At 38.7% G+C, this 20,114-nt stretch overlaps 1 protein-coding gene across 1 annotated transcript in view; it reads right to left on the minus strand.

Annotated features, from left to right (window-relative positions):
• brinp2 (bone morphogenetic protein/retinoic acid inducible neural-specific 2) overlaps nt 1-20,114 on the minus strand; it is a 151,434-nt gene that overhangs the window by 44,170 nt on the left and 87,150 nt on the right. The window contains exons 3-5 of the mRNA XM_058065287.2: nt 11,148-11,338; nt 8,487-8,668; nt 1,090-1,195 (exon numbers count right to left, since the gene is read on the minus strand). Of these exons, the coding sequence (XP_057921270.2) occupies nt 1,090-1,195; nt 8,487-8,668; nt 11,148-11,338 (479 nt within the window). The remainder of the gene's footprint in view (nt 1-1,089; nt 1,196-8,486; nt 8,669-11,147; nt 11,339-20,114) is intronic.

Here is a 20,114-nt window from a genome sequence, read left to right on the forward strand (position 1 = left end):
GACACAACACTAGGAGAGGGGAAGGAAAAAAAACTCCAAACTAGACTCCTAAATGAAGGAGTACAGTGTGGGACTGTTAAAAAAAAACCTCGGCATACAAGTAAAAAACATTGTTCACACACATAGACACAAAAGCAGCGACATCGAGTGAAAAATAACCGAATCGGCCAACAGCCAGCCAGGCTACCTGCAGCCACCGTAGTTCCCGTCATGGGGGTGGGAGTGCAATGCATATCTGTGTCTTTGGGTGCATGAGTGCGTGGCCTGCAAAGCTTCCCCCGTCAGGTACCCAAACCTGGGGCTCAGTTGGCAGGGTGTCATTGCGATACACCGCAGTTAGTTGCCATGGAGAAGTCCATGGTGGGACCAGAGAAGAGAAACAACCAAGGGTCAGAGCATCTTGGGAGTTGTTTTCACAACACGACCTTGGTTAGCCGTGGTGGGGATGTGGAAATCCAGATTAAGAATATTGTTTGGGTTAGTTCGGGCAGCCACATTCAAATAGACCGAGCTACTATAGCGTCTTCCAATTGATCCAACTGCCTTTGCAAAGCCGAAATCTTCTCCAAGATGGCATCTTTGTTGTGATTGGCAGTCACAGTCAGAGTGTGAACGGCTTTGCCCACCGAATAATTCACGATATGGGCAGCTGTGGGCCTACTCGATCCGCTGCGTTCATCATACAAATTCTGCGATACACCAGGAAAGTACCCAATCCAATCAGGAACAGACCTGTTATTATGGTTCCAAATAGGTAGACGTCTTCGATGTCCTCCACAGAAAGAATCGCCAGGTACATGACCTTCCACTTCCCCCAACTGTCCATCACGTACCCGGCGGTGTACGTTCCGTCAGCACTATATAGTAACTTATTTTTGTAAAATACTTATCTGCATTCTTCTCCTCTTGTCTTCACCCTCACAAATTACAGACTCAATTCCGGTCTCCTGTTTTTTTTCTTTTTGACCTGCTGATGTTACTGGTTACAATCTGGTTTTAATTTCCCATTGGACTGATGATTCAGAAGCGTATGTGATGCTTTGTTTGCATATGCGTCTGCGTGAGTGTGGGAGCCTTACACAATCCTACCTTTTAAGTGGATCTTATTTTCAGGACTGTGCACCAACACCGAGCTCACTGAGTCCAAGCTGTCGTAGTTACTGCAGCCGAGAGGGCCCGTCCTTGTTTCTGTTACCTAGGAAACAGGAAGGACATCTATTTAGCAAATCATTCTGAATCAAATGTGTGGTATATCTCTGTATCAGTGTAGTTTATAACAAGAACTTGACAGTTAAGTCAACTACACAGTCAGACATTTCTGTACAGTTAGACTTCTGTAAAATTTATAAACAAACAACATTTGAACATGCATCAGATTACAGTTGAGTGCATCCCATAATCAGTTCACAGTTCCACATGTCCAAAAGGAGTAGGAAGAAGCAAAGCTTATTAAATCCTACCCCTCCATCTGGTACTTTTACAATCACTAACTGTTACATTTGTTCACTTCCTGCTTTCCATAATACAGTTTAAGGGTTTTTTTTGTTTTTTTTAATAATGTACCTCGTACCGAAGTACAAGGTGATATGAGCATCCAATGACATAATGGGTACCATAGTAAGTGTCAATATAGTGATATATATAGCACATCATGACTGGTTCAAGACTCTTCATCCTTGTATTTAGCAAACATCAACTGCTTGTATTGTTTCTTGAATTGGCTCATCGTTGTGCATTGTTTGAGGGTCTTACTCAATCCATTCCATAGTTTGATTCCACATACTGAAATGCTATGGCTAGCATAACGTAGTCCTAGCATAGAAGTGTTTCAAATGTACTTCTTCCCTGAAATCATATTTCTCCTCTCTTGTAGAGAAGTATTGGATGACATTTTTAGGTAATTGGTTGTTTTTAGCCTTATGCATTATTTTAACTGTTTGAAAATTAACTATATGAGCAAGTTTAAGTATTTGTGATTTTATAAATAAGGAGTTAGTATGTTCTCTGTAGGCGGCATTATGAATTATCCTTACTGACCTTTTTTGCCGTACATTTAGCGAGTGAAGATTGCTTTTATAAATTTTATGTTTAAAATGCATTTTATCACTTGAGCTACTAATCACTATGTTAAAGCATAAGAGCCATGTCTCATAAATCTAGACGTGGGCAATTTCGGGAGAAATTACGTGTGCTGGAAAAGTGGACGCTGAACTGCAATGCTGCGCTCACTGTCGATTCCTGCTCCCAAACCCTGATGAGCTGACACTCAGCTGACTGAAATACTGTGGCTACTGTAGCATGCTAACAGTTAGCATGCATGCACCCTTCATAACGACAGGTAAAATGATAACGTACTAGCAGTACTGGCACGCTGATAATTTGCATGCAAGCATCTAGCACAATTATTTATTATATATCGCATTATATATAATACTACTATATGTATATAGTATTATATATAGTTATTATTAACACACAATAAATGACGGCATTCACCACACGGAACCGTCTCATCTCACTGTATTGCAAGATGACATTGAACAAGTCAGCTATTTTTTTCCTAGTTTTTCTATTAATTAATTGAAGAGCTCAAATAAGAACAGTTCGAATGACATATTTAACGCTCTGATAAAGTATTGCACTTGTTAAATGCTGTTAAAACAAGCTTTAATGTTTTTGTTTCAAATCATGCCAATGTGACTGAATTTGCTTGGTCCAGGTATTCCATCGTTCATTGTGGACCAGAACTGCATCTCATGAAATGTTGTTTGGTATGGCCTTTACTGTCAACACACATGTTATTTTGTTCAATTTCTTGCAACAATCCTCAACACCTAGCAGGTGGTTCAGGATTTGCAGACATCCAGATATTGTTGAGTTGGTTATGACCAGGGATAAGGCAGTTGTTAAAATCTGGCTGTGATATATCTGTTCATTTTTATACAAAGAATATACCATCAGAGGTTCTCCTATTTTGGCCATGTACAGCAGGACAGCTGGTGGAAAGTCAGACTTTTGGATTAGCCTGCTGCTGTGTTTAATGTAACTGTCAGGAACAGATGACGTGTCCCACCAGGTGGCGTATATGGTGAATGACGTGCATGGTGACCTCTGATGCGCAGTCCAGTGGGCCCTTCGCATTTAAAGGCAATGAGATTGGTTTAGATTATACTCAGCTGTGTTAAACCCTCTCACGCCTTCTCTCCTCCCTCTTTGCAACTTGCACAGACTTTTGGATTAGCCTGCTGCTGTGTTTAATGTAACTGTCAGGAACAGATGACGTGTCCCACCAGGTGTTCGTATGTGGTGAATGACGTGCATGGTGGCCTCTGATGCACAGTCCAGTGGGCCCTTCGCATTTAAAGGCAATGAGATTGGTTTAGATTATACTCAGCTGTGGTAAACCCACTCACGCCTTCTCTCCTCCCTCTTTGCAACTTGTACAGACTTTTGGATTAGCCTGCTGCTATGTTTAATGTAACTGTCAGGAACAGATGACGTGTCCCACCAGGTGTTCGTATGTGGTGAATGACGTGCATGGTGACCTCTGATGCACAGTCCAGTGGGCCCTTCGCATTTAAAGGCAATGAAATTAGTTTAGATTATACTCAGCTGTGTTAAACCCTCTCACGCCTTCTCTCCTCCCTCTTTGCAACTTGTACAGACTTTTGGATTAGCCTGCTGCTGTGTTTAATGTAACTGTCAGGAACAGATGACGTGTCCCACCAGGTGGCGTATGTGTGGAATGACCAGGTGGAATGACGTGCATGGTGGCCTCTGATGTGCAGTCCAGTGGGCCCTGCGCATTTAAAGGTAATGAGCTTGGTTATACTCAGATTATACTCAGCTGTGTTAAACCCTCTCACGCATTATCTCCTCTCTCTTTGCAACTTGTGCCAGTGGGACGGACGGGGCGAGGGTGCTGCAAAGTGCACTGGTCACACCCGTTCCCGCTATGCAGATATGCTGCGCCTGGCATACAAAATTAGAGCCCATCGTGTTGATTGCATGGAATGATTGTGGAATGGTTATATCTCATAGCCTAGTCGTTGGCCTGCTCCTTTCCGTTGGTGATGGTTAGTCATTGGCATTTAGTTTGCCGATGGTACTATGCCATGTTGCACCTGTTAATTGAGTGTGTAAAGAGTGAATCATGTGATGGACAGTGCCTTAAAAATGATCACCATGACCATAGTTACCGGGAACGCCAACTAGAGGATTCCACCCAACTGTCATTAACCTTTAGGGGCCTCACTCCACTGTAACGACTGTCATTTGGCACATCAAAAGTGCAAAGCTGTTCTTTTTTGGACTTGCCTCTACCTGAAGAGGATAAATACTTTGGCTCTTGCACTAACACTGCAGTCCAGGACTGTTCAACCTAGTCAGATTAGGGTCCTTAGAGTCCTCGTCATTGAGCATGAAGTGATGAAGTCTGCTCAGAAGTGAGCCGGAACATTTTCCATGACAACCTGAAGACCTGAAAGAATGAGGATGCCTTTGGACAATATTACAGATTGCCATTTGAGCTGCTTGACTATTCTCACAAGTTCTATGACATCATTGATGGCAGTCTAATATATTTATTGTTGTGCTGCTATTAATTCTTAGCCTTTACTGGAACAATACTTAAAAATATAATTGACATGAGCAGAGCAGAAGAAGTCCATGGCTCTCATAGTCCACCAAATTCAGTTTAATTCATTTTTTGCTCCCCTTTGCATCAGGCTGTGGCTTCATGTGACAGGTTAACAATAATATACAATTATCCGTACCGACATTAGTGAAACTTTACAGCAAACGCATGGTCACCACTGCGTCCATGAAATATTTGCTGCATATTCCTACTGAAGTTAATTTGAATTTGTAATGTTTCACTCCTGCTTCCCACTCAGTGCCTACAGACATGCAAGGACACAGGTCAAGTACAATCCCACTCAGTGTCGCTTCCTCATGGGTGACAACCAGATCTGGCAGAAGATCGCCAACATGGCAGGTGGCTTGCACAGCAGAGATCATGATATCAGGGATATGTAAAATAATCTACTGACTCATTAATGTGTGAGATAGTGTTGGTGTGAAGATGCTCTTGGCTGATAAAGAACATCTACACCTGAATTTCCATTATTTATCGGAAGTGATTTTATTTTATTCTCCATGTGTGTTTGTGTTGATGAATAAATAAATATTTGGGATCTTCCGGTCAGGGTTTTATGCTGCCGAAACTGATCCCGATAATCTATGATTAAAATCAGCAGATACTAATACCGATATATGCACTGTAAATATTTAAATGTACTATATTAGGAGTAACCAAGGTTTTTTCTCCTGTGAGCTACTTTTACAAAATGAAAATGGCGAAGAGCTACTCATTTTTGTGACATTTATTTTCATAGCTTATTTCACACTGAACAAAGCTAATATGATTTTTTTTTTTACCAGAACATTAATATTAAAGTGCTGGTATCCACACCTCATGTTTTGTATTTAACAATACATTTCTTTCTTGTCTTCTCACATTATTAACTGAAAACGTGACTAAAAAGCTGGTTTGCCTGACTCTGCTGTGCCCCTCAAGCCGCATCTGCTGCCTTCTGAACTGCAGATGCAGCCGACTCCATCTTCTGTGCTTTCGGCATCCCGGAGACCTTAAAATACGCTCACTTGTCGCGATCCATGCAGTCCACACGGTCTCATTGGACGGCCGAACTGCAACATCTGCAGGTAACCACCCACCGTTTGACGACCCTGCACCACCTGAAGCTCCAGTGTTCTACTGAATGAAAAAAACACCCCAGATGGACCCCCCTCCACGGTGTGGGTAGGAAATATTTCAGGTGGGATCTCCTTGGTAACGTTGGAAGCCATCTGGACCGTCAGGGTTCCATTTTTTCTCATCAGAGAAAAAAAACGTTTTTCCACCTTTCAATGTCCGGTGATCAGGTGAAAAAATACCCATTTCAGTTTATTATTATCATTTTATTATTAGTTCCAAATGTTTGTTGTCTCACTCCCCTTTCTTTCTTTTGCATATTGTAGCTCTGCTTAAAACCTCATTAAGGTCCAAATTAAAAAAAATGCATATTATAGCAATTTTTCAGGTCTGTATTCAACTTCAGTACTTCGTTCGAATCCATTACTTTGAGCCTATCCCAGCTGTCTTTGGGCGAGAGGCGGGGTACACCCCGGACTGGTGGCCAGCCAATCACAGGGCACATATAGACAAACAACCATTCACACTCACATTCATACCTATGGACAATTTGGAGTGGCCAATTAACCTAGCATGTTTTTGGAATGTGGGAGGAAACCGGAGTACCCGGAGAAAACCCACGTATGCATGGAGAAAACATGCAACCATTCACACTCACATTCATACCGATGGACAATTTGGACTCAACCACCTGCTCTGTCTGACGCTCTTTGTATATTTTACTGCAAACCTTAAAACGCCAACAACCGTGCTCATGTTCATTTTTAAGTAACGATTCAGGCACCATTTTTGGATAAAATGTAAAGGATACCCAACCCTAAATGGTCGTAGCAAATGGGATGGCATAGCTCGGGTGGTAGTGTGGCCGTCTCCCAAACTGAAGGTTGGGGTTCGATCTTCCGTGATCTCCTGTGATCATGTTGAAGTATCGTTGTGCAACCCCAAGTTGCTCCTTACAAGTGCAAGATCATTTACCTTTTACAGATTGGGATCAAATGTAAAGGATATTACCCTACCATCTCCTGTCTCTCTACTTTTGGAGGCACTAAGAATTTTTAAACTGACATTTTTTTTCATATTTACTAATCTATTTTCATTATTCATCAATGTGTTTGTGTGCCCTGGTGGATGCTTTTGCTGAATTCTGTATTCTGGAGCCACAATTGGCAAGTTGACAGAATCATATATCGTGTATTTGTCAAAGTGAGAACAATTTATAAGAATAATAATTTTTGGTTAAGTATATGACAGATGGACTTTCATTTAAAAAAAGGATTTAGATTGAGGTTTTTCATATTAATTAATACATACTGTACACACACACACATATATATATATATATATATATATATATATAGTACATTCACTATACATAACATTCACCCGTATTGTCACTAACTTGGCTAACTGGCTTATCAACCCTTCCTTATCACTCTAGCACTTTATTTTTAGGATTTTTTTGCTGTTTTTTTGTTTTGTTTAATTTTGTTTCTGCAGTGTGACTTGGGCTAATGACAATTGAGCCATGGGCCGCACTTTGGGTACTCGTGCTTTCGTGTCTCTTCATCAGGGTCGGGCGAGTGGCGTCATTTCTGTGAGCCACCACAACTGGCTGTCTGTGGCAGGCTAATGATGGTGTTTTAAGGGATAGTGGGGGGGTCGCTGTGGCTGGAGTTGGTTGATGTGTGACAACAATCACCCTTAAACATCACGGAATGCACGTTTGCAGGGCTCGCTGGTGTGGTGTGTCTTGTTTCAGGGGACCGGGAGTCAGTGAGATACTATGAGCCTGAGAGTGACGAGATGTGCTGGCGAGTTCAGGGGTCAAAATGGTCGTCTGTTGGCAGACGATTGTTGTTTTGTTGTTGTTTTGCATTTTATTTTTCTCATATTTCTGGATTTCACAGTAAATTCCCATATTAAATGTAATTCCTCCGTTTTGGAAAATTCCAAACAATTTAAGACTTGAACACCAAAAGTTGTGTATTAGACTTTTTTTTAAAGACCCACAAAAAACCTGCAAATTTTTTTGAAGAGTAGGTTTCCGAGTGGGAAATCAAGTGAAAGTCAGGAATCATGTTATGAACAAACGTACCATTACACATCCAAAAAAATACAAAATACATTCTGTGAGTGTGTTGATAGTTTTTCACAAGTGTGGCATAAAAATATTGTCCAACAAATATCTAACCTAAATCTGAAGAACCCCTGGTGATTTTTGATTTATTGGCACTTTCTTTTCAAACCTGTGTGGTTCCAACAAGCTCTTAAGCTCTGCATGAGAACCTCCTGGCCTCAGACAAAACATTGAAGATGGGTGATGGTTCTTTTAAGATGATAATTAACCAAAACACATGACCAAGCCAACACAGGAGTGTCTCAACTCAAGAAGAAGCGCAATAAGATCCTGGAATAACCAAGCCAAAGGCCCCTTTAAACCTGAAGTGCAGTATGCTCTTTCAAATCAAATCAACCAAATAGTTATTTCACTTAATTAAATACAAATTAATGTATTATTTTAGTTGTATTTTAATATTGTTTTTTTATATACTTTGTCTCTGTTACAATAAATCTACCATTAACATGATGTAATATTCATATCTTTTTTTTGGGGGGGGGGGGGGGCATACAAATTGAGAGACTTATTTTCCCCATGTATGTCCCAAAGAGACACCCATGTGCTTATCTTGATGACACCAACGTATTCCTAATTATCATAGATTGAAGTTAAATAACGTATAACAGCCAGTGAGTGTCCATTAAATAAGGATACCTTAATAGCTGAAGTGGCGATCTGGAGATGGTGCAGTCTCCTTAGGGTGCTTTCTCGATCTGTGAAGTATGATGCGGCTAACTGATGTAGCAGCTCCAGAGACACCACGGTGCTGTTGTTGCTGCCTTCTGACTTCTTATTCAGCTTTTGTTTGTCCAAGAAAATGGTCAAAGACTCCTCTCCTGAGGAAGAAACAATGCATATAATAATAAATTTGCGTTTGGTTGAACAAAAGAACAAAACTTGCATAGAATACTCAAGATATTTCATGTATTTCTAAAAAAACGACTATATAAAAATATAAAAATAAAATTATATAATTAAATATATAATTATATAATATATAATTGAGTAAAGAAAAAAGTTAAATATTAGTAAGACTATATAAAAATAAAATTATATAATTAAATATAGAAATCTATAATAATATAATTGATTAAGAAAAAGTTAAATATTATTAAGACTATATAAAAATAAAATTAGATAGTTAAATATATAATTCTATAATAATATAATTGAGTAAAGAAAAAAGTTAAATATCAGTAAGACTATATAAAAATATAAAAATAAAATTATATAATTAAATATATAATTCTATAACAATATAATTGAGTAAAGAAAAAGTTAAATATTAGTAAGACTATATAAAAATATAAAAATAAAATTATATAATTAAATATATAATTCTATAATAATATAATTGAGTAAAGAAAAAAGTTAAATATTAGTAAGACTATATAAAAATATAATTAGATAATTAAATATACAATTCTATAATAATATAATTGAGTAAAGAGAAAGTTAAATATTATTAAGACTATATAAAAACATAAAAATAAAATTATATAATTAAATATATAATTATATAATATATAATTGAGTAAAGAAAAAGTTAAATATTAGTAAGACTATATAAAAATAAAATTAGATAATTAAATATATAATTCTATAATAATATAATTGAGTAGAGAAAGTTAAATATTATTAAGACTATATAAAAACATAAAAATAAAATTATATAATTAAATATATAATTCTATAATATTATAATTGAGTAAAGAGAAAGTTAAATATTATTAAGACTATATAAAAATAAAATAATATAATAAAATATATAATTCTATAATAATATAATTGAGTAAAGAAAAAAGTTAAATATTAGTAAGACTATATAAAAATATAATTATATAATTAAATATATAATTCTATAATAATATAATTGAGTAAAGAAAAAAGTTAAATATTAGTAAGACTATATAAAAATAAAATTATATAATTAAATATATAATTCTATAATAATATAATTGAGTAAAGAAAAAAGTTAAATATTAGTAAGACTATATAAAAATAAAATTATATAATTAAATATATAATTCTATAATAATATAATTGGGTAAAGAAAAAATATTTGTAAAATGAATGTAACAGTTAAATATGGTACAGCAATGAGATGAGGCATTTAATTTAATTACATCTACTGCATCCGTATTGCTGGGTGAAAACGGCCATTTTAACTTGAGGCAGGCGTCACATTGAATACGACCACATACACACTCTATCTTCACACAATGTTTTGGCACAATAAAAGCCAATAACGATACATGTTTTTGAAATTATTTGTATGCATGTCGTGTTGCATGAAGACATGAAGTAGTTGAAAACAAGGCAATCAAACAACAACCTTATCTTTCCACTTCAGATGTAATGAATGTTTATGTGCGTTCTGCATGAATACATTCTTGTATGTGTCATCCATTGTTTCGCTTCGATAATACCTTTAACACCAATTATTGGAACACAAAATTTGTCTGGTAAAACTCATTGCCCTTTACAAAGGTTACATTCTTTCTGTTTGAGCAAATAACTCGAATGGAATTGGAATATTTAGGTCCATGTATACCTGGCTACTGATGGCAACTGTGGCATGCCTATCAGAATTCACGTTGCAGTACTATTTACAAGCACCCGATGATAGTGGACGGTAGTAATGTAATTACAGTAAACTGTATTTTTAAAATTGAAATTAATTGTTCATATTTTCCCATGTCTGCTTTACATTTCCATTGACTGAACATAATATACTTGCGGTCTTGGCCAGCTCTCTGTATTGCTCTTATCAAACTTGTACTATTTATAGTCTGGATCCATCTTGTCCAAGCCCACATGTACGAAACATTGAAGTGATTTTATACAAAATGACGACCAGCGTTGGCAGTGATGTCACTTGGAATGGATGGATGATGCAGGCATCCACTTTGATTTGCGAGGTGCACAGGATCAATACAGCAGGCAGTTCTGTTTTGTGGGTTACTTCTACCTTTTAAGAGGTGGGATGAGGCAAAAAGGAATTAAATGAAGTCAGATATATGCTTAGGAAAAGGTCAATTTTATCCCTCTTCTGGCCTGTCCGGTTTTTTAACAGCAAGTAATGCTCATTAAGGGTTAGGCTGATTGAAAGATAACACAGTATAAAAGCTGTGATTAGACGTTGCATTTGTCACTGTTTCAGACGTGATGATTCCCAGGACGCTTGTGCTTCTTTCCCTGACTCCTACTGCATACTGAAGTTGTGCATATTTCAATGCGTGATATGAATTTTCCGTTCCAAATCAATGCACACTTTATCATTTGAGTGTAAAAGCTTCTGCGCTTTGTTCTTACCTCCCAGTGTTGCAGATGCAAGAAAGTGAGTCCCATACTTCTTGATGAGGTTTTCGTTGATTAGCTGTGAGGTCGGCCGTCGCCCCAGTAACCGCAGGTTGCGTAGGAACTCTGGTGCTAAGGGCAACGACGCTTTGAAGAAGTCTCTCTTCTCTGTCGCAAGGCTGTTCACCTTCCAGTGGCTGAATTCCCTGACAATATAAAACCATAAAAAGGTGAATACACACTCAAGTGACACACAGTGGACGCTGGCGTTTTAAAAGCATGTCTCAAATTCTGTCAACTAAAGGATCTAGTCCAGGGGTCGGCAACCTTTTGCAGCCCAAAGAACCATTTTGCCTCTTCTTCCAACAAAGAAAAATGGTCTGAAGCCGCAAAGACTGACACAGGTTATAAACTTTTCAAAGTTTTAATCTTTTTCAGATTTTAACTGTTACAACAACAAATAATTCTCGTTTGTGTAAAATAACAGAAAACAGCCAACTTTAACATTAAAAAAAATCACAGTGACATCAGTGTGTCTGCTCAATATCGTTTACATCACTTGACTCAACACAGACAATATAAAACAAGTATTTAAAGGGGACCTATTATTTTTTGTACCATTTTTAGGGCCCTTTTTATTGAGTTGTGGACTCCTATAGAGCAGCTACACACAATAACCGGGACCTATTATTTTTTGTACCATTTTTAGAGCCCTTTTTATTGAGTTGTGGACTCCTATAGAGCAGCTACACACAATAACCGGGAACTATTATTTTTGTGTACCATTTTTAGAGCTCTTTTTATTGAGTTGTGGACTCCTATAGAGCAGCTACACACAATAACCGGGACCTATCATTTTTTGTACCATTTTTAGGGCCCTTTCTATTTAGTTGTGGACTCCTATAGAGCAGCTACACACAATAACTGGGAAATATTATTTTTTGTACCATTTTTAGGGCCCTTTTTATTGAGTTGTGGACTCCTATAGAGCAGCTACACATAATAACCGGGAACTATTATTTTTTGTACCATTTTTAGGGCCCTTTTTATTGGGTTGTGGACTCCTATAGAGCAGCTACACACAATAACCGGGAAATTTTATTTTTTGTACCATTTTTAGGGCCCTTTTTATTTAGTTGTGGACTCCTATAGAGCAGCTACACGCAATATCCGGGACCCAATATTTTTTGTACCATATTTAGAGCCCCTTTTATTGAGTTGTGGACTCCTATAGAGCAGCTACACACAACAACCGGGAACTATTATTTTTTGTACCATTTTTAGAGCCCTTTTTATTGAGTTGCGTACTCCTATAGAGCCGCTACACACAATAACCGGGAACTATTATTTTTGTACCATTTTTAGAGCCCTTTTTATTGAGTTGTGGACTCCTATAGAGCAGCTACACACAATAACCGGGACGTATTGTTTTTTGTACCATTTTTAGAGCCCTTTTTATTGAGTTGTGGACTCCTATAGAGCAGCTACACACAATATCCGGGACCTAATATTTTTTGTACCATATTTAGAGCCCTTTTTATTGAGTTGTGGACTCCTATAGAGCAGCTACACACAATAACCGGGACCTATTATTTTTTGTACCATTTTTAGAGCCCTTTTTATTGAGTTGTGGACTCCTATAGAGCAGCTACACACAATATCCGGGACCTAATATTTTTTGTACCATATTTAGAGCCCTTTTTATTGAGTTGTGGACTCCTATAGAGCAGCTACACACAATAACCGGGACCTATTTTTTTTGTACCATTTTTAGAGCCCTTTTTATTGAGTTGTGGACTCCTATAGAGCAGCTACACACAATAACCAGCACATAAAGCCTTTTAGTTCTTCCAGAATCTGCACCTATTCAGCTGCATTTCTGCGAAAACGGTCTGTTTTCAGCCCGCCTCCAGGTGCAAGGCCAAACGGCGCCTGGTTGCGTGCAGATGTTGCAGCAGGCTTCCCTATAATGACTGAGGGCCTTGGTCTGTGTGGTAACAGCTGGGTTTTTCAACAGGACAATGCTGCAGTTGACAATGCTGGCTTGACCAAGGACTTCTTCAGGGAGAATAACATCACTCTTTTGGACCATATTCAACTGATTTAAATCCCATAGAGAACATTTTGGGATGGATTATAAAAATGGCCATCAGTTCCAGATCTTCACCACTTGGAGCAATGTATCAATGTTCCAAATAAGCTCCTGGAAACACTCGCATCCAGTATGCCCAAACCAATTTTTCAAGTCATTAACAAGAACGGTGGAGCTACTCATTACTGAGTCCTACTGAGAAATGTTTATGTTCTGGTTTGGTTATTTTTTTGTAATTTTTTGAGCAAACGTAAACTTAAACTTTTGATCCTCTGATAAACAGCCTATTTCTGTTTAATTGTTCTTTCATTAATTCATTTTCTACCGCTTTTCTTCACGTGGGTCGCAAGGGGGTGCTGGAGCCTATCCCAGCTGTCTTTGGGCGAGAGGCGGGGTACACCCTGGACTGGTGGCCAGCCAATCACAGGACACATATAGACAAACAACCATTCACACTCACATTCATACCTATGGACAATTTGGAGTCGCTAATTAACCTAGCATGTTTTTGGAATGTGGGAAGAAACCCGGAGAAAACCCATGCATGCACGGGGAGAACATGCAAACTCCACACAGAGATGGCCGAGGGTGGAATTGAACCCTGGTCTCCTGTGCGCTAACCACTTGACTGCCGTTCAGCCCCAGTTTAATTGTTCTTTTCAATAAATTAAGTGCATTTTGTCCCATTTCCCCTTCCAGCATTTGCATATTGTGCTCTACTTATAACCTCATTAAGATCCAAATGTGGAAAAGGTCAATTCTAGCTATTTTTCAACTCGTCTTAAGATTGGTCTTGTATTCACACAAACCTGAAATAATTGGGAACCAAATTGTTCAGTAATGTAATTTTTAGTTCAAAAAAATAGTTCATTGCAATGCAATATATACGTATGATTTTTGGAGCTGTCAACAATTTGTGTTTTTTTTACGACTGGCAACATTTAAATTGTAAATTAGTCTATTCATCAAGCAGTTCTCCAGTGTTGCTATGGTCTAAAATCTTAGCATTGTTCATATGCTATTTTGTGGTCATTTGTCATTATACCGTACAAAAAGCATACAGTCTGAATTCAACAGTTATATTAAAAAAAAACGATTAAGAGTTGAAACAAATATTCTTTATTAAATATTCTAATTAAACAAGCACACACAAATACTGTTTTGGAGATAAGGCATAATTAGTATGATGGCAACAAAAGCAAAATTGTCCAGTGACACTTGAAAAAGTTAACATGTACCTCATGAACGTGATATACACGTGTAGTTTTCCTGTAGGATGAGTTCCGAACCAACTGCATTGCTCTTAGTTTTCCCGAAGTCGCTGGAGTCACATTTCAAATCCGAAGACTAGAAGATAGGCGGATAATTCTAGCTCGCTGCCGGCCGTGACAGCTAGTCAAAGTGCATAAAGATGCAAGAAAAGTGGAATACTGTTTATCCTCACAAGGGTCATAGGTTATGCCCGAGCCTATCCCAGCTGTCTTTGGGCGAGATATGTGGGAATTATTCAATCCCTAACCTTTCCGGGTTTTTAGTTTATCCTTAATTACTTGATGCTACTGATTCACAGCCGATAGCATTTTGAGCGTCAGGCAGTCCCATCGACCTTATAACCTAATTACATAAACACTATAACCAGGACAATCACACTTCAAGTTAGGAAAATTAGCCACTTTAAAGTTTATCATGTGAGGACTCCTATCCTACCTAACAGAATAACCCCGAGGTATGTTCATTTTATGCAAATCACAGCAGAAAAGTACAGTCTCGCTTCATGTGCATAATTTCCTGGCAAAGTTAACTTTTGCCATTAGTTCTCACACACACACACACACACATACACACTGAGACAAGAACATCATTTGGTTCGGCTCTTTCCATTTATTTTTTCACTCCCTCAACTTCGCAAAGAAAACTTTATTATAATTTACAGTCCAGTATAGTTTAACTGATAAGTCATTCATTTGCTGCTGCTTATCCTAACGAGGGTCGCGGGGGTGCTGGAGCCTATCCCAGCTGTCTTCGAAAAGAGGCGGGGTACACCCTGGACTGGTGGCCAGCCAATCACAGGGCACATATAGACAAACAACCATTCACACTCACATTCATACCTATGGACAATTTGGAGTCGCTAATTAACCTAGCATGTTTTTGGAATGTGGGAGGAAACCGGAGTACCCGGAGAAAACCCACGCATGCACGGGGAGAACATGCAAACTCCACACAGAGATGGTGGAATTGAACCCTGGTCTCCTAGCTGTGAGGTCTACGCGCTAACCACTCAACCACCGTGCAGCCCAGTTTGACTGATAAGTCTCTCTCTTACATCGCATAATACACATTGTGTATTATTTGTAAGACTGAATTGGGAGAAATGGATGGATTTCTCAATTCCTGATGCCACTTATCCTCGCTAGGGCTGCGGGGTATGCTGGAGCCTATCCCAGCTGACTTTAAGCGAGAGGCGGGGTACACGCTAGACTGATCGCCAGCCAATCGCAGAGCAAATATAGACAAACAAACATCTCACATTATACCTATGAACAATTTGGAGTCACCAGGCTAGGCTGGGGTACCTCCTGTCTATCCCGTGCTTGTCCACCAGGCGGGATCGGGACCGTTTGTGGACCTGCCTACTGCTCGTGGCTTGGGGTCGGGCTATGTGTCGAAGTGGGGCTCGCTTTTGTATTGAGACGAGAACTCCGAAAGAGCTACTACACACAATAACCCGCACAGAAAGCTTTCTAGATCTACCAGAATCTGCACCTATTTCAGTTGTATTTCCTTGGATTTCACAGCCTGCCTCTCCAATGTTATTGGTCACACTCTGAGTATGGAGTATAGAGTACTACTGAACCCCACTTTCTAATATTTTGCAATATAGGAATTGATAATAAATGAATGAATCCTTTGGAAAGCCATCTGTAACGTGGTTAGGAGCTACTGGTAGCTCAAGAAGACCGGAGAACCGGTACGTGAGGGCACTGCTTCCACCTCGCCTGCCCAGAAAGGAGAACTCATGGCAGGAACGGTGCCATGGAGCTCAGAAGACTCGACCAGCCTGTGTTGTCACCACACCATTATAGTAATGCATTATTTGAATAGAAGATATTAGGCCATTGTAGTCCCTTCCAACCACACTGTAAATATGAAGGGGTTCTTTGACTTGATACCACGGTGAAGTCAACAGTGGGCTGTAATTGGTTTGTAGTTGCTCGCTGCATATACTGTGAGTTTTCAAAGAAAGGCTCATTCTGTAAACATTGAACATCAACCATGACAAAGCTTTTGTCAGTAATGCTTGCCTCAGTGAGCTTCTGGTCCAAGTAGAGCTTCATTAGAAGATTCATCTTTACACAAAGCACTAATATACATGTATCCAGCCTGGCCACAGTCCCATGAGTTATCATTAGGGGAAACATGCAACTTTCTTACTATAAATATTGTATTAAGTGAACAAAAAAAATCTGTTTTGTTAGATTTTTATTTATTTATTTACAGTGTAGCAACAATTCCATCGGATCATGTAGCATTACTCTAGTGAGCAAAAATGTGTTGTTCTCTAAGACATTTTTAAGCAAAGGCATGGTTTTAATGCATTTCTAGCAATCCTGGTGTGAAGTGATAACAAAACAATTAAATGTTATTTGGGGAATGTATCCTTGTGAGATTGCTGCATTCAGGAAAACACTGTTTTATAGTTAAATGTGTGTAAAGATGTGCTATATATATCACTATATTGACACTTACTATGGTACCCATTATGTCATTGGATGCTCATGTCACCTCGTACTTCGGTACGTGACAAAAAATCGTGTGGTTAGCACTCAGACCTCACAGCTAAGAGACCAGGGTTCAATTCCACCCTCGGCCATCTCTGTGTGGAGTTTGCATGTTTTCCCCGTGCATGCGTGGTTTTCTCCGGGTACTCCGGTTTCCTCCCACATTCCAAAAACATGCTAGGTTAATTGGCCACTCCAAATTGTCCATAGGTATGAATGTGAGTGTGAATGGTTGTTTGTCTATATGTGCCCTGTGATTGGCTGGCCACCAGTCCAGGGTGTACCCCGCCTCTTGCCCGAAGACAGCTGGGATAGGCTCCAGCACACCTGTGACCCATGTGTGGAAAAAGCGGTAGAAAATGAATTAATGAATGAATAAACTATATTAGGAAAGCAGGAAGTGAACAAATGTAACAGTTACTGATTGTAAAAGTACCAGATGGAGGGGTAGGATTTAATAAGCTTTGCTTCTTCCTACTCCTTTTGGACATGTGGAACTGGGAACTGATTATGGGATGCATTCAATTGTAATCTGATGCATGTTCAAATGAAATAAAACCATTACCATAACCATAACCATAACCATTACCATTACCATTACCATTACCATTACCATTACCATTACCATTACCATTACCATAGTTCTTTATAACCTTGATCAACATATGAGAGGAACCTTCCGGCAAAACCAATTACAGAATCTCCATGTGGCCACGTCTGTCCTGAGACTGACCAATCACCTTTGACATCGCGACCCCACCCTTCCGCCCGTCACATACCTGCCGCTACGCCCCCTGTGTACCCTCATGCCGAGCTGTCAAGTTATTTACCATGAATGGGTATCTGTCCTTAAGCAATGATACCTTGAAGTGAAACCAAAATCAAGTACGGTACAGTACACATATCCAAAACTAACGGTCATTCTTAACCTGTAAGAGGCAAACTACGATTAGTCAGTCGCGACCGCTTGCCTGAGTGAACGCAGCTTTTAGCTTAATGCGTCATCCAGGGAGAATGGCAGCCACCGTTTGTTCGCTGATGAACAGCCTGATTTTGACTGATGTGTTTGCCGGCTCCTGCACAGTAACTGAGTGAGGCTGAAAGCAAAGATGTGCATCATTTCCTTCTCTCCTGGCTTTGTTTTCCAGGAGTTAACAGTAAGACCGTCGGCTGACTGCTTAGCTAATGATGAAAGATGGCGTTCATTAAATAGTTTTAGCACAACACTGGCTGCACCTGCAGCTCTGGCATTTAGTTTAGCTGAAATAGTTCAAGTCTTCTTTCTACAATAGAAAATAAACTATTGACTATGCAGATTTTCTCTCTTGGGGGTTTCTGCTGGCAGCATGTTGGAAAATAACACCTGGATGTTATTAGCTGTCAGGTAAAGATGGTGAACATAAACAAACACTTCATGCCACTGCAGCTCTTAATGATGTCGTGATAATATTATTACTTTTAATTCATCAAAAGCAATTTACAAGCAGTTGATGTTTGCTAAACACAAGGATGAAGAGTTTTGAACCATCAACCATCATGATGTGCTATACATATCATTATATTGACAGTTACTATGGTACCCATTATGTCATTGGATGGTCATATCACCTCGTACTTCGGTAAATGATAAAAAAAAAACTTATATTAGGAAAGCAGGAAGTGAACAAATGTAACAGTTAGTGATTGTAAAAGTACCAAATGGAAGGGTAGGATTTAATAAGCTTTGCTTCTTCCTACTTCTTTTGGACATGTGGAACTGGGAACTGATTATGGGATGCATTCAATTGTAATCTGTTGCATGTTCAAATGAAATAACCTCGGGTCTCCTAGCTGCGAGGTCCTCTACGTCCTAACCACTCGTCCGCCGTGCAGCCCTTGTTTCTAAGTTGCATAGTAGCTTCATAGATCTTCCAGAATCTGCACCTATTCCAGCTGTATTTCCTTGGATTTCCAAACAGTATTCCACCCACGGCTCGCCTCAGGGCACTCTGCTGTGATTGTAATAAATGCGCAAAGGTCATTATCTGAAACATTGTTTAAAACGAGAATCAACATTCTAACAACATTTGTAGGTCAGAAAAGTGGAAAAAGCATCACAGTCCCCTTTAACATTGTACAGTTACTTTTACATATATATATATATTTATGATTTGGCGGTTATTGAATGCCGGAAAAGATAAACAAGTTTTGATTGCCCTTAACTTTAAATGTTGACTCCCTTTCAGGGTTTTAGTCAGCATGTAGGGTATGTGCCATATTTGTTGACATAGGGTTGACTAGAAGTAAAAGTAAGCTGGAGGAAAAGTTTGGTACTTTATTTGTTCCAAGCCACAGAACATTATGTAAGCTTTATGACAGTAGAAGAGAAAGCAGACCAGAAACTTTATAATGACTGCTTTCACATAAATCAAGTACACTTTCCATCATAAAAATATGTGACCCAAATAGTGCTGGTAGCAATTTGTGGGTGGCAGGGCTGTTTGAGTGCACAACCTTCATTTCACAGCATGAAAACGATGCTTGACTGCTCACAATCAATCATCCATGCTGATCATCTCTGATACAAAAAGGACTATTTTGTCTCATTCAAAACATTTTGTATGCTCCGATGAAAATGAATGCACAGACGACCATATTGAAGAAAAAATAAGCGGAGAAGGTATCCTTATGACAAAATTCAAATGAACAGTCATATTTTAACACCGAAACTTTGTTTTATTTGCAAATGAAAGAATGTATTTGCTCATATGTGTCTTTTCTGCTATTACCAAACATTATTTTTTGTTTTACTTAGGTTCAATAACAATCTATTATTATCAAAATATCTTTTTGTTATGACCATTTCATCTCTGACTTTTTAAAAAAATTCGCCCCTTCAATGTGTGACCTCTTTCGTGCATCATGGAAATATGCCTTTTCACTTCCTGGTCACTTGCGGAACTTGTATTTCAATGATAAACATGCATGCCAAACTCACAGTCTTAGTGGCTTCCTGCTACATGTTCTTCTTATGAGTCAGCTTTTCTCGAAAATAGATATCTCCCATGTATGAAACCCAGACAATAAAGTATACAATTGTTAAATAGATTGAAAAGGAGCTTTCATGTT

The sequence above is a fragment of the Doryrhamphus excisus genome, linkage group LG11 (genome assembly GCF_037039965.1).
Source record: "Doryrhamphus excisus strain RoL-2023G ecotype Guam linkage group LG11, RoL_Dexc_Guam_v1.1, whole genome shotgun sequence".
NCBI classification, from domain to species: domain Eukaryota; kingdom Metazoa; phylum Chordata; class Actinopteri; order Syngnathiformes; family Syngnathidae; genus Doryrhamphus; species Doryrhamphus excisus.